The sequence below is a fragment of the Vanellus vanellus genome, assembly GCF_965231255.1.
Source record: "Vanellus vanellus genome assembly, chromosome: 27".
In the NCBI taxonomy this organism is placed as follows: domain Eukaryota; kingdom Metazoa; phylum Chordata; class Aves; order Charadriiformes; family Charadriidae; genus Vanellus; species Vanellus vanellus.
In genome coordinates this window covers 1,093,397-1,107,380 of record NC_138932.1, presented here as the reverse complement: position 1 = coordinate 1,107,380, position 13,984 = coordinate 1,093,397, and the positions used below count along the sequence as shown (strand labels likewise).

At 55.9% G+C, this 13,984-nt stretch overlaps 1 protein-coding gene across 1 annotated transcript in view; it reads right to left on the bottom strand.

The window, feature by feature from the left end:
• INTS3 (integrator complex subunit 3) overlaps positions 1-13,984 on the bottom strand; it is a 44,539-nt gene that overhangs the window by 7,515 nt on the left and 23,040 nt on the right. The window contains exons 11-22 of the mRNA XM_082495920.1: positions 13,316-13,403; positions 12,212-12,291; positions 10,106-10,197; positions 9,442-9,548; positions 8,532-8,651; positions 6,381-6,510; positions 5,410-5,464; positions 4,384-4,487; positions 3,760-3,804; positions 3,185-3,304; positions 2,883-3,036; positions 953-1,021 (exon numbers count right to left, since the gene is read on the bottom strand). Coding sequence (XP_082352046.1) covers positions 953-1,021; positions 2,883-3,036; positions 3,185-3,304; positions 3,760-3,804; positions 4,384-4,487; positions 5,410-5,464; positions 6,381-6,510; positions 8,532-8,651; positions 9,442-9,548; positions 10,106-10,197; positions 12,212-12,291; positions 13,316-13,403 — 1,164 coding nt within the window. The remainder of the gene's footprint in view (positions 1-952; positions 1,022-2,882; positions 3,037-3,184; positions 3,305-3,759; positions 3,805-4,383; positions 4,488-5,409; positions 5,465-6,380; positions 6,511-8,531; positions 8,652-9,441; positions 9,549-10,105; positions 10,198-12,211; positions 12,292-13,315; positions 13,404-13,984) is intronic.

Here is a 13,984-nt window from a genome sequence, read left to right as displayed (position 1 = left end):
AGGAAGGAACGAAGGAATTGGAGAAGGGAGGGGAGAGGAAACGCTACGGGCCTCTGCTGGGAAAAAACAAAACCTTTGCATTTCAGCACGGGGCAGAGCGCAGGAGGAGTACGAGCAGGGCCGAGCTGGGGTGGGGGGTCAGGGCACCATGACTCAAACCTTTCCTGTACCCAACTTCGGCTCCAGCCTGCCAAGCAAAACTTGCTGGCGAGGCGTTCTGGCCCCCGCGCAGCTGGGAAAAGCGCAACCGGTCGGGAATGGTGTATAAATAGGGCGAGTTAAAGGGTTATCAGCAGATCACGCTCCAGACAAGCCTAGACAGCAGAAACACGCAGTACAACATTCTTGCCGGTGCCCACCTCCCCCCCCCGCCAGCTTTCGCTGGGACTATTTTTGGGTTGCTCGTGGCAACTTAGCGTGACCACAGGGAAAGGTTCCTTCCAGGAGGGTCTAAATGAGGGCTCGGCCTTCCGCTCGTTAGCCTGCAGCACATCTCCCACCGGGATGGGAAGAGCCAGGCATGATCTCAGCCCTGCCTGCACCTTCCCTGTGCGCACGCGTCCCTTGGGACACTGCCCATCGCGTCACATCTCCCCAGCAGCGCTAAGCGCCTCCATACCCAGGGGCTTATTATTGATTATTATTATTATTGATTACCCGCGGCAGCACTGGCCACGGAGATCCCTTGGAAGCAGCAGTTTGGATTCAGCCTCCTGACACCGCACACCGCAGCTCCTCAAGGGAAAGAGATAACCCGGAGGTTTCGGGGCTCTTCTTCGCAAAGCCTCAATTCAAGAATGGGGGAGAGGAGGACTAAACAAGCAAAGCGCTGCCCTGCGTCCCCTGCCAATGGGTCGTTTTAGGTTTAAACCTCCTGGGAGTGGAGGAGACAAGCGCTGCGGCTTCAGGAACGTGTCGCCTCCCACCCCAGACAGCCGGTCCCCCTCCTTACCTGGAATGAGTCTATGACAGCTACAATCATGTTCAGCAGCTCGCCGCTTCGTAGGGTCTCATCAGGGAACTGGAAGAGTACAAAAAGCAAGGCAGGACTCAGGAAAGGTCAAAAGCTCGTATCCCCATAGCTAAAACTCCTCCTCGGTTCAAGCTCAGACACACACGTGCGCACACCTTCCTCCTTGCAATGGGGCAGCACTGCCCTGCCTGACCCGGCGGCTCAGCGAGGGCTGGACCAGAACCAGCACCGCTTCCTAAACGGAACGGGGGAAGTGGCCGAGCAGGAAAAGGAGCCAAGAAAGCGCACCGGAGGGTTGACAGGCTGTTTTCCACGCGCAGCCCGGAGTGGGTAGGTTCATTCCACCGCTCAAGCAGGACAAGGGCTGCGAGGCAGTGCATGGGCAAGCTGCTGCGAGCGGGTGCCCGGCACATCTGCCAGATGTGGCTGACACCAACCAGCCGGAGGGAGCGGAGCTGCGCAAGGAGCGAGGCTGCCTTGATTGCGGGTGGCAGAAATCAGCCAGACCAGAGCGGTTAGTTAAAATTCCCCATTTTTCCCTAGCCCCGCTAGCTTTGCTCGACGTTCCAGGGCCTCACGCGTTACGCAGCACTGCAAGGAACTAAAAAAAAAAGAAAACCAAAAACAAAAAAAAACCAACCCAAAACACACAGGGCAAAAGGCCAGGAAAATTGGCGGCAGCAAGCGATGGCTGCACCGTTCGGATCTGGCTGTCCAGACAAGCTGCTCTCGGGACATTCTGCCTGACTCGAGCTGGTCACTACGCCCACGGGGGCGGCAACAGTCTGACACCCCCCACCCCCCCTCCTCTCTTTTGGGGTTAGAGGACCAGGGAGGTGATCCAGCTGCTGCTCTACGCCAGGATCACCCCTGCAGCACGCACTGCGCTGCTGTGTGGTACAGCGTGAAGGTTTTTCTCCCCTCCCCAGGCCGATGCTGTTCCCCTTTTCCCCACAGAAGCCCCCGGGAAGAGCTCGTGAGGAACGGGGCTGGATGGCCTTAACACCCAGCAGATGTTCCTGCTGAACCAGCCAGAAAAGGAGGGAGGAGCGGGGCCAGCTCATTCCTCCCAGGGAATGAGAAAGTACACGCAGAACTGTGACCCCTCTGTCTATTCAGAGCGCGCGCTGTTACCCTCCCTCTCTCCGCTCCCCGAAGCCGGGCGATCGCGGGATGCTTGTTGGAAGAAGCAGCCTCCACCCTGCAACTATTTAAAATAAAAAGGCTGTGAGAGCGCTCAGCGGCATCCCGGCTGCGGGGAGGTAACAGCAGCTCCATCCAAAACCCAGGCGTGCTGCATGAACTGGGACCGAGCTGTGACCTATCTGGTGCGGCCGCCTGGCTCCCCGTTCCAAACACGCTCCCTGCTAAGTCCAGCTGGCTCCATCTCAGCACCGAGTGCCGAAAGCAATAAAACCTTTCATTAAACCCAAGGCTTCGGGGCAGCCAGCAGAACTTGTTCCGAGCGCTGCTTTTCCCAGACTTTGACACGTCTCCTCGGAGCCTTCACCTGCTGCTCTCCAGAAGAAAAGCAGCAGAGAGCAAAACCTCGTTAACCAGGGAGTGCAGGTAACGTGCATGAGATGAAGCCGGGACGGTGAGGTTAGTACTTCGCCATCCCCACAGCGCATCAGGCTTTAATGGGGCCGTAAGCAGGCGGGACGACAGCTGAACATCGATCTCAACAGTGCAACGCTGACCCCCCATCAAGCTGGGCTGGGGGTGGACGGAGACTCGGTTGTGCTCAGCCTGACAGAGCTTTTTCTAGGCTTTATGGCTCCTCTGCTGCAGTCCAACAGACCCGAAGCTCAGAAGCAAAGCAGCTCAGCCCCAAGCCTGCCCGCAGGAAGGTGAGGAGATGCCCTGTGCGTCTCAACTGGGAGTTCCTGGCGCCTGGTGCGGGTCTTACCTCTGTGTAAATGGAAGGGGTGAGGTAGCAGAGCAGCCGTACGTCATCTTCCTGGCAGGCCTTCATGTCCATCATCAGACACGTGTGCAGGTCCCCCAGCTGCGTGGCCTGGGCGAAGGACTCGTACAGGTTCATCTTCCCCGCCGCAGCTTTGCTAGAAGGGAGAAGTGCGCAGGTGAGAGCGGAGCCCGCCAGCTCCCCTGCCGCTGCGAGGGCTGGGGCGGTGGTACGACACCGAGCTGTCTCTTGGGATGCAGCGGGAGCCAAGTCGAAGCTTGGATGCTTCCCCGCAATCCCCCTACCTGGCTTTTAAATAGTAGAGGAGATGGTAGCCGATCTTGGGTTGCTTCTGATAGAGCTCTGACAGGAGATCCAGCAGCAGTGAGAAACCACTGTTATCCTCCTGCATCTGGCAGAGGTTCCTTGGGGAGCACAGGACGGGGAGACGGCTGCGTTACACGGGATGCCACACGGCAGCTACTCTGCTAATGACGAGGACCGGCAGCTCGCAGGAAAACCCGGCTCCCAGCACCAGGAGGTCCTGGCCACCCGCTCTCCAGGCTGGAGCCACCTCTCCCACCCCTCCGGCAGAGGACGATGGGACATGCAGCGACGAAGGGGTCAGGACCGAGCAAACCTCAGTTACCCATGGATCCCAGACTTCCATAAATGAGCTGCGATTTTCCTGTATTTTACATCTTTCTACTAAACAAAATGCAACATAGCCAGAACGAAGCAATAATCACTTCTGGGATCAGCCCTGGGGCAAGCGGGAGCATGGCAGAATTAGACCCACGGGGTTCCCCCGTGGCGGTGGTCAGGAGGCAAATGAGAAAGCCCTAATTAGATTATTTGAAAATTTCGAGAACAGACATACCTAAATATTAGGTAGAGAGGCTTCCCCACTGACTCCTCCAGAGACCTGTGGGACAAACACAGTAGTCAGAGCTCTGTGTCCACCCACCCTCTGTGTTTTCCCAGTAACAGCAGGGAAAAAAGCCCTGGGCCTTCCTCGCTGTGGTCCTCAGGCCATCAAGGGTTAGTCGCAGCTAACGAGGAGACAGGAACGGTCCTGCTAACAGAACCCAGCAGCTCTGACTTGGAGCCCTATTCCAACACAATCCTGGAAGAAGAGGGTACGGTGCTGGTTTGTGCGAGTTCAGCAGGGACAGACGGAGTATTCAGGACTTGTGTGTCCTGGTCAGACAGTCAGAAGCCACCAGAGAATCACCTAAATTGAGCTCTGACACAAAGATCTGCAGCAGCAGGTTCTCTCCACACTTGTGGGGAGGAGGAAGACTGTCTCTTTCGAGCCCTGGACGGATGTAAGTGTTGACCAGCTCCGCGCTGACCGCTGGTGAACCCTGGATTGCTTCACAGGGGAAGCTGCTGGCTTCAGCACAGCCTTCCAAAAAACGTCGAATATTTTACTGGGAAAAGCCCAAGTCCCAGCGTGAAAGGATGAGACGCACAAAAAAAATATAAAAAATTAGATCCTTACTCCTCCGTGATTTCTTCTGGCAAAACCTCACCACGGAAGTGAGCCTTAAATAGCTCCTGGAGGCAGGATGCGAGCACTGATAACTGCTCCGAGTCGAAGTCCTCCTGGTAGAGAGAAAGGAAAGAATGAGAGGGGAAAGCGCAAGCTCACACCCTGCCTGCCTGCTTGGCACACGTACAGCTGGAAAGGACACAGCAGAGTCACTGCTGCGGGGAACGGACCCCCCTCAAGCTGCTCAGGAGCCATTTTGCTGCTACATTGCAGCATCAGGAGCTGGTCAGCAGCAAGAGAAGCCCCTAATTGATGTCCGGCTCTGAAGCACTTCACAATCACTGTGGTCCACTTATCCTCTAATGGCCAGTAATTCACCGAGCTCCGCTCTCCCTCTGCAAAGGGCTAACAGGGACCGAAGGCACTCAGCGACGAGGATTTACACCCTGACAAACCCTTTCCTGGTGTTCCCACCGAGAGGAGAAGCAGCTCTCATATGCTAAAAGGCCACTTGACTCTAAAGGGAGCTGATTAGAGGCAGAGGGATGCAGCCTCCCTTGAACACTCAGCGCCTGGAAAACATCCGCAGCTCTTCTGCCGGGCAGGGTTTGCTGCAGCCTCCCCTCAGCGCAAAGCCCAGGGCCAAAAGCGAGGCAGCATCCCACACGCACGGCACGTGCAGAAGCCCCCCAGGAGCTCTGTGGACGCTATAGCAGCAGTGCGGGGTCAAAATGGGAACGCGCCGCACCCAGCGTCCCGTCTGACAGCAACTCCCGGGGACATTTAGGCATGGTGCATAAGGAAACAGAGCATGGACGGAGCGACTCTCCCCTGCTAGAAGATTGTGGCTGTGTTTAACCACAGACAGAGCTGCACAGCGCCATTTTGAACTCGTTTAGGATTCGAGAGTCCGCGGGCTTCTGTGTCCCTCCTTCAAGCGCAGGTTTTGGGGCAGAGCTGCCCAGCCCACACCACTCCAGCTGCTCTGGTTTTACAGTTAGGCAGCGGCGCTGCTCCCCGCGTCTGTGCGGTTACCTCCAGGACTTGATCCACGATTTCCTGCATGACCTCACACTGAGCTTCCGTATCGCTGGAGCACAAAAACAAGAGGAAATCCAAGTTACATAGGAAGATACCGAAAGCAGGGACAAGGTTTTTGGTTTGGTTTTTTTTTTTTTTTTTTTTTTTTTTTTTTTTTTTTTGTGCTGAGCTGGCTACGCTCAGGAGCACCCCCCAGGACCCCGGAGCAGGGGGAGGCTCTGCTATGTGCTGGTGCCAGGTTTAGAGGAAGGCAGGGCTCAAAAGCGCACGCCGCAGAGACCCAGCCCCAGAAGAACGCACTGCACGGCTGCAGCACCTACTTACAAAAGCGCCCGAGGTTGTCTGCAGCAAGATAAACAAATTAAATGACTAAAAGCATAAGATTAAATGCACTTAAAGCCGTACAGACATAAATTACTTTAAATCAGTCTACTATGCCAAGGTCTGCAAAGCAAGAGCTTTTTTTTTAGCCGCCTTTAGATGCAGTTAATTCCAAGGTCACTGAAAATCAAGAGTGGAGGTGGGGATGTCCAGAGAACATGCAGACACAGGTACATCTCAGTTCAAGGGGAAGATGTACTGAAACCCCCAAAGGCCTACACAGCCCCCCCTCATCAATCCAACAGCGGAGAAGGGTGAAACTCGGAGCCTTTTGCCTTCCCGTCACCGTTTTGGAGAAATGCTGTAGCCCGCAATGAATTGCTGCCATGTCCTGCTCTGAGCCTGCTCCAAGGATAAATTACAAGGCTTTTAACCCAGCACCTTTCAAAACCACCTGGACATTTCCTGCAGAAACTGGGCAAGGAGGACCGCTCCGTGTTAAAGGGAGACAAGCCATGGGATTGCACTAGCTCTGAGAGAAGGGCTCTGGAGCAAGCAGTGTTGCACAACAGGGCTAAAAGGTCTCGTGTGTCGTTGACCTGAAGAGATCAACACGAAACGTAACATGACCAACAGATACCAACCTTCCCTTCTGCAGCTGCAGGACTTTATCCTTCAGTGACTCATCCAGCTGGTCCAGGAATGGCGTGATATCAACAGGCTCCTCCACAATGGTTTCTTTGATCGGATGAAACCTGAACTCCCTCTTCTTCCCTGCAACAAAGAAAGCAACAGTGGAATAATCTATTTTCCCCAGCAGCTACGTCTAAGAAGTACCGGTGGCAATCTCTGTCCTAGCAGCGGGAGTCGTGCGGGGCTGCGGGGGCAGTCGCCAACCCAGGACAAGCAGCGTTGTCCCCAGTGTGCGGCCCAGCCTCAGATCTTGCCTTCAGCCTTCAGAGACGTGTCCAGGTCACAGCGAGCGGGAAGGTGGGACGGGATCCAAACGCAGGGGGTGACCAGAATTGTGGTTCCCATTCAGTCCGGTTTCCAAACCTGATGCTTTGCCCGTCCTTCGTGCTCAACAAACACAACTAGCTTGCAAGTCTCTCTCCACCCGAGGCGCAAACGTTTGTGTTCGGGACTCTGGGACTGAGATATCCCAATGGCTTTTCTACACCCTCATCCTCCAGGCTCATTCCAGGCCACAAAAATGAACCACAGCCAAGTCCAGAAGCACCAGGGCCAAGGCAGAAGTGCTCGCAAAGAAGCTGCCACTAAGGGATGGGACAAGGTGGCTGCAAAAATCCTCTCTGCGCATGGCTTTCGAGGCCGTGTCCCTCTCCGGGGCCCCAAGCAGCTGGCAGGGCTCGACGCGAGGACTGAAGACAGCGCTACGGCACAGTGTCACATCCTCTCTCCCCCATCCTGGCCCTGCGGTCCCTCCCCAGCGCAGGGGTAGTCCTCCAGCATGGCAGGAAGCCCACAAGAGTCCTGCCACCAAGGCCAGGAACAGCTTGAGATGCCTTCCAGCTCCAGTGAACGAGCGGAGGGGATTCTGGCCTGGCGCAGGGCTTGTCAGCCCAACGGCTTTGAGAGGGAGCGAGTGTAATGAAAACCGTGCGGCTGAGCAATTAGAGGCCTGAGCCTCATTAGCAGCTGCCTGAGCACAGAGACACCCTGTTCCTAAACAAACCATCCGGCACGGCATCTGCCACAGAGGGATTCCCAACTGCGCAGCGCAGCGGGGCTCGACACTAGTCAGATGTCTAGAGAAGACACGCGGGTGGAAGAAGCGCTCCGTTCAAAGGGTCTAAGCTCTAGGGAACAACCAGGCAAGGACACGAAGCCCAAGAGCCTTTCCCTTTGAGCACAGGTCTGTATGAGGTCTACCAAGCCCGTCAGGGACTGGGAAGCAGCAGAGCATTGGCCTCAACACCCTCTTTGCAAAGGAGAATCTGGATCTCGAGAAGGGGGTCTGCCTCAGAACCAAAGAATGGTCAGGGTTGGAAGGGACCTCTGGAGATCATCTCCAACCCCCCTGCCAGAGCAGGGGCATCTCCAGCAGGTCACACAGGACGGCATCCAGGTGGGTTTGGAATGGCTCCAGAGGGGGAGACTCCCCCCCTCTCTGGGCAGCTGTGCCAGCGCTCTGCCACTCTCACAGGAGAGAAGTTCCTCCTCAGGTTTAGATGGACCTTCCTATGGTCATGTTTGTGCCCGTTCCCTCTTGTCCTGTCACTGGGCACCACTGAAAAAAGACTGTTCCCATCCCCCCAGCACCCTCCCTTTGGGGATTTATAAATATTGATGAGACCCCCCTCAGCCTTCTCTTCTCCAGACTAAAAAGCCTCACGTCCCTCAGCCTTTCCTCATAAGAGAGATGCTCCAGTCCCCTCATCACCTTCGTAGCCCTTTGCTGGACCCTCTCCAGCAGTTCCCTGTCCTTCTTGACCCAGGGAGCCCAGAACTGGACACAGTACTCCAGATGTGGCCTCACCCGTGCAGAGCAGAGGGGGAAGATGACCTCCCTCCACCTGCTGGCCACGCTCTTCTTGATGGTCCCCATTGGCCTTCTTGGCCACCAGGGCACATTGCTGGCAGCGATTCCCACTGCTGGTGGGAATGGGGCTTTGAGAGAACCGTGCTTACAGCTGGTTGTCTGGGGATCCTCCATCACAAAGGGAAGGCGCCTGCAAGACACTGGCCAGCGCAGAGGCGAACGGTGGCTATTTGCATTGCGGCGACGCAGAAGTACTCGAGAGCAGTGGCGCTCAGCTGACCGCACTCCTCACCTTTGCTGTTCAAGTCGTCTTCATCATCACTGAAGGCGGCCTCAGCGTTGTCATAGCAACTATCATCCTTTTCTGCCATATGATTGTCCATCTCCATGGAAACGGGTTCCTCAATTTTGACTGCAAGAATGGAGGCAAAAGGGGTCAGAGCAGAAAGCGAGGTGACAATGGCTCCTCGAATGGCAGGGCAGGCTCTGCCCACGAGTCACCTCTACCCATAAACACGCTCTGGCAAGGAGATAAAAGTGCTTTGAAAAGGGGGCGGGGGGGGAAGGTCTGGGCAAGTGATGGACCCTGGAAAACTCAAGCTGGGGAAGGGCACTTCCAGTGACTCCATTGAACCATCCCTACCCGGTGCCAAGCGTGGCAGGACCGGGTCAATCTCCACCTAAAGCAGCTTCATGCTTCATCCCTCTTGAAGCCAAAAGCAGAGCCCGAGTCCCTGAGCAGAGCGACAGCTTCGCCAGCCCCACCGGGCTGAGAAGTTTGGGGCACTTGGGTCCCTTCAGCCCAAGCGGCTGACGCAACAGGAAAACCAGACAGGCTGACAGGCACAGTCCTTCGGCAGGTCTGGCAAAGCAGCAGCGCTCTCCGGTTAAATACAGATTCGAAACGCTTGCTCTTTGTTTAACCTAATTACGTTAATCAATTAGAAGAAAGGTTAAGTAGCTCCTACGGAGCAGAGAGAGAACGGGTACTGTGCATCTTTAGCATACAGCAGGGCTGAGATGAAGGAAGACCACAACCATCCATAAATACGAACACTCAGAGCCCTCTTCTCCCCGGAGTCCCCCTCCGACCCTCCAAACAGCTGCTGTTCCTGCAGGAGAGCTGAGAAAAGCCCCGGCCCCATCTCCAGGGACAGCAGTATCTGCAGCAGCCTCCCTCCACCATCCGTCCCACTCCCTACCTTCGATGGGGGGCGAGGGCGAACTGCAAAACTCTGGGAATTTCTCCCTCAGCATGGCGCGGAGCTCTTTGTCCAACTTGGGGTTGTCGAAGAGAGGGGCCAGATGTCTGTGTTGGGGGAGGGTAGGAAGGGAAAGGGATGAGAAAGAGCCGGGAAGTGGTGCTTCATCTCAGTGGACTTGCAAGGGGATGTCCTCCCTCCTGCCAGGGCTTTGGTTGACATTATGGACCACAAGCTACGAGATGCCACCTTCATTCCTGCAGCTCAGTTGGGGTTCCCTCATTTTGTCCCCACAGAAGGCATGTGGGAAGGGGAGATGAGGTTTTACCTCCCGGAAGGGGAACTCCTGATGCAGGAGCTGTCTGTAGGCAGGAGCACCATGAGCGAGGTTGCTCCATTCAGCTCGGGGACATTTCTATTCATCCGAAGCGGAGTGGCTCTCACTTTCTTAACCCACCCATTCCCTCACTTCAAGGAACAGCTCTCAGGACAAACCTCAGCACCATAAAGACACAACTACAGCTTCTTCCACAGTTCATACACAACCCAAATGCCCTCAGCAGCCCTTAGAGAGCTTGGAGGTGGTTTCAACCAGGCTGGTGGGACCCAGGAAAACCGGTGTGCAGCAGCTATATAAAAGCAGTAAAATTCAGGGCTGTCTTACGCAAGGACTCGCTTCTCCACAATGTGGGTGAGAGAGTTGAACACGCCTTGCCGGACGTGAGCCTCCAGCGGGGGGTAGAAGTTGGGAATGATCTGAAAACAGGAGGAAACGACTGCGTTAGTGCCACGAAACCTTCTGCCTACCATCAGGTGTGTGTCGGCCAGGACTAGCTAAGGCCATCGGTCAGCTTTTTGGGTCACCTGTGGCTCAAGCACCACAGCCCAGCTGCTCTTGACCAAGAGGGACAGCAGGAGAGCTCTGTGAGTGGAGCAGCTCGGGGACAGTGGACCGAAGGGGAACCTGCCCATGCCTCTGGGTTTTCTACGGCAGAGGGCCAGCTGGTGCATCTCCCAGGGATGAGAAAAGCACGCAAGATGCTGCCTCGCGAGCTGTGAGAAGCCCCGGGATTTGCCAGGGACGCTCTCAGAGCAGGAGTGACCGCTGCAGGAGTTGGGGGGGAATACGAGAAGGGCACTCTAAACAACATTCAGCTCTGTCCACACACAATCCTCTGCTTCTGGAGGGAGTAAGAGGACTCCTCCCTGAAATCTGGGTCATCTCGGGGAACCTTCCACCCAGTTCCTCCGCCAGAAGACGGCAGCTGCTTTTGGACCGGGGCAGCCCATGGACGGGAGCACACAGAGCGTGCCGGGCGCGAGGGAGGAAAAGTGATGCAACTCGCAGCTCTTCCAGCGCTCGTGCCACGGAAAGATCCCACTTCCAAGAAATACCATCGGCCCCTCCCGAGGACCAAATTACTGGAACAGACAACTCTTGGCACGGCTTCTCCCAGGATGGAGGGGCAGGACCAGCTCCGCTCCCTGCCCGAGGAGGGATGTCCATTGAAAGGGAGACTGATGGATCTGACTTGTTCCCCCTTGTTCCCTGCTGCAGCAAGATCCTGTTTGCCCTCAGGGAATGACACCGGGCCAAGTACTTCATTAAGTAATAAAAGGAACAATTCAGAAGCCTTTTTCCTACTAACGCTCATCATTCTGGAAGGATTTCTTTCCAGAGTTGGGAAGAAGTGGCATCCCCAATTAATGAATGACACACGGCCCCAATGCTCCGACCTAACCGGCCCTGGATTCATCAAGAGACCACGAGGACTCACCAAAGCCTCTGGTGGTTGGTTTTAAGAGGTGAATAATTTGGCTGAGCATCCGCAGCAGTGTGCCTGACTGCGCTCTTGGCAGATCAGCAAGGGGAAAATCCCTCCTTAATTTAGCATAGGTGAGGGGAGGTTAAAAGGGCTGCCAGCAGATACGGAGCTACCCTGCGAGCTATTTCACAATCACGAGGCTCAGGGCAGACCAGACAAGACGATGCACCGAGGAATGTGAGGGGGGAAAAAAAAAAAAAAAACCAAAAACAAAAAGAAGGGGGAACAGCTTGTTTTGGTTTTGGTTTGGGGTTTTTTTTTGGCTCTGAAGAATGGGCAGCGAGATGACACTATTTTGCTGGCCTGGTATCACCGACTCTAGAGACTCATGAAATCCCCTTCCTGCAAGATGGAGAGGCAACGGGCCTTTGCCGCGAAATTCCCTGGGGATTGAAGACATCTGCCTTGCTGGAGCCTGCGTTACCATTCCTGCCCTTCCTGACTGGTCGGCGCAGCAGGCAGGGAGCAGACTGTGCAGCTCACCACTTAAGCGCTCCCAGCTTCTGTCTTGGCAGAGGAGGAAAAGCTCTGACCTACACACCAACGTGCGGTGGGGAGCGCTCAGAGAAGAGCATGGCCGAAGGACCCAGCTGCAACCCCCAGATCCCCAAGGGGGCACCTCCCAGCCAGTGCGCTTACACTCCTCTGCACCACAGACAAGCGTATGAGGCTAAAACAAGCCCCCGAGGCTGACACAGCGACCAGCTCTCTTCGGCGTGCGACCTCCACACAGCTGGCCAGTGTAAGCAGATGAGAGCGTGGCTGTTTTCCTCTACACTGTCCTCTGTTGACACTCCTGAGGAATCTCTCTGTCCCACTGGTGGCAGAGGGACTGCACGGACTCCAGCGGTTGCTTTCACAGCCCTCAATCATTCAACCCCCATCACGCAACTCATTTTTCAGCAAGCCAGAGGTAACTTCCCAGGGGGAGAGGTGCAGCTCACCCGGCACATGAAATCCAGCAGCGTGGCAGTGATGGCAGGGTGAGGCTTCATGGAGTGATGCATCACCAGAATGGCAGGCTCTGGAAGGAGAGAGAAAGGAGTCCTGTGCCGAGAGCCCCAAAGACGTCCGTACCCCCTGTGCTCCCCCTGTTCCTGCAGAACCAGCCTTGGGGTGCAGAGGGGAACCCCCTTCTTTTGGCTTGTACACACTGTTGCCCTCATCCAGCCTCTAAATAACACTTTGACTTCAAACAATGGCCAGAACCAACTTTCCCACAGACAGGAGGTCCCAGCAATGTCCCCAGCTGTATCAGTCCTTGCTCATGTGCCTTGAGCCCTGGGACAGCCCACCTGCCCGCAGGGAGGGACGGTTTGGGAACAGCCGCTGACCTCAAGGAAGACACTTGCTGCTTACCACAGAAAGGAAAACCACAATTAAAAGTGGCTCCATCAAAGCAGCTCTCTTGCAAGCCAGCAAATCCCAGGAGTTTGGGGCAGGGGAGGGAACTGATGGCCTTTGGAGATAATCACAGAATAGTCTGGGTTGGAAGGGACCTTGAAGACCATCCAGTCCCAACCCCCTGCCCCGGGCAGGGCCACCTCCCCCCAGCCCAGGTTGCCCCAAGCCCTGTCCAACCCGGCCTTGAACCCCTCCAGGGATGGGGCAGCCACAGCTTCTCGGGGCAACCTGCGCCAGGGGCTCACTGCCCACACAGCCAAGAGTTTCTCCTTAATATTTAATCTAAATTTCCCCTCTTTCAGTGTCAAACCATCCCCCCTCGTCCCACAGCTCCCCTCCCTGACCCAGAGTCGCTCCCCGGCTCTCCCGGAGCCCCTTTAGGCACTGGAAGGGGCTCTCAGATCTCCCCGCAGCCTTCTCTTCTCCAGGCTGAACCCCCCCACCTCTCCCAGCCTGTCCTCCCAGCAGAGGGTCTCCAGCCCTCCCAGCATCTCCGGGGCCTCCTCTGGCCCCGCTCCACCAGCTCCATGTCTTTCCAGAGCTGGGCTTTCCTCACCAGATTCCCCTAACCTCTACCAGCTCTGGAAGGCATTAACTCCATCTTCGACCATTGCCCATTCAGACAGAGCCTCCCCGTGGAGTACCTATATTCATGATGCTGTCCTTCTCAGGGTTGAAGAAGAGCCAGTCATAGAACAGGGCCAGTTTGGCATTTGAAGCAGCAACGTTGGACTAGAGAAGACAAAAAAAGCCAAACAAATTGTCTGAAGAGTACAGTGCTGAGCCCCCGTCCCCTCTGCATGCCCAACGTGCCGGGCTCTGCCGCTGTGAGACTCTGATGCTCTTCCCACCAGCAGGACAGGACAGGACAGAGCTGGTGAAATTCCTCCCCCCACACCCCCCAGGTACCTCCTGCTGCTGCACAAGAGTGAGTTTTCAGAGAGGGTGGGAATTTCTTGAGCAAAGCCGCCTGCTTTGAAAGCAGATCCAGCCAGGGCAGCACACAGAGGGGCAGAGGCCAAAGCTGGGAGATACAAGCCATGTGGCTACAACCCCAAATCATGTATAATTGGGCCCCGCGTATCCCTTGGCTTTATCTGTTACGCATTCATGGGCACAGCAACAGCTGTTTCCTTCTGCTCTGTTTGACAAGCGCTGGGGATAGCGGTCCTGGGTGGGACAAGGGACGACAGGCCAGGCGCAGAGAGTGGAAGCCAACGAGGCTGTAATGAGGCATCTCGTTGCATGCACTCTCACACCCCACCGGAGGCCCTACGCCTTGCAGACGGTCCATAAACATAAATCAAAACCAA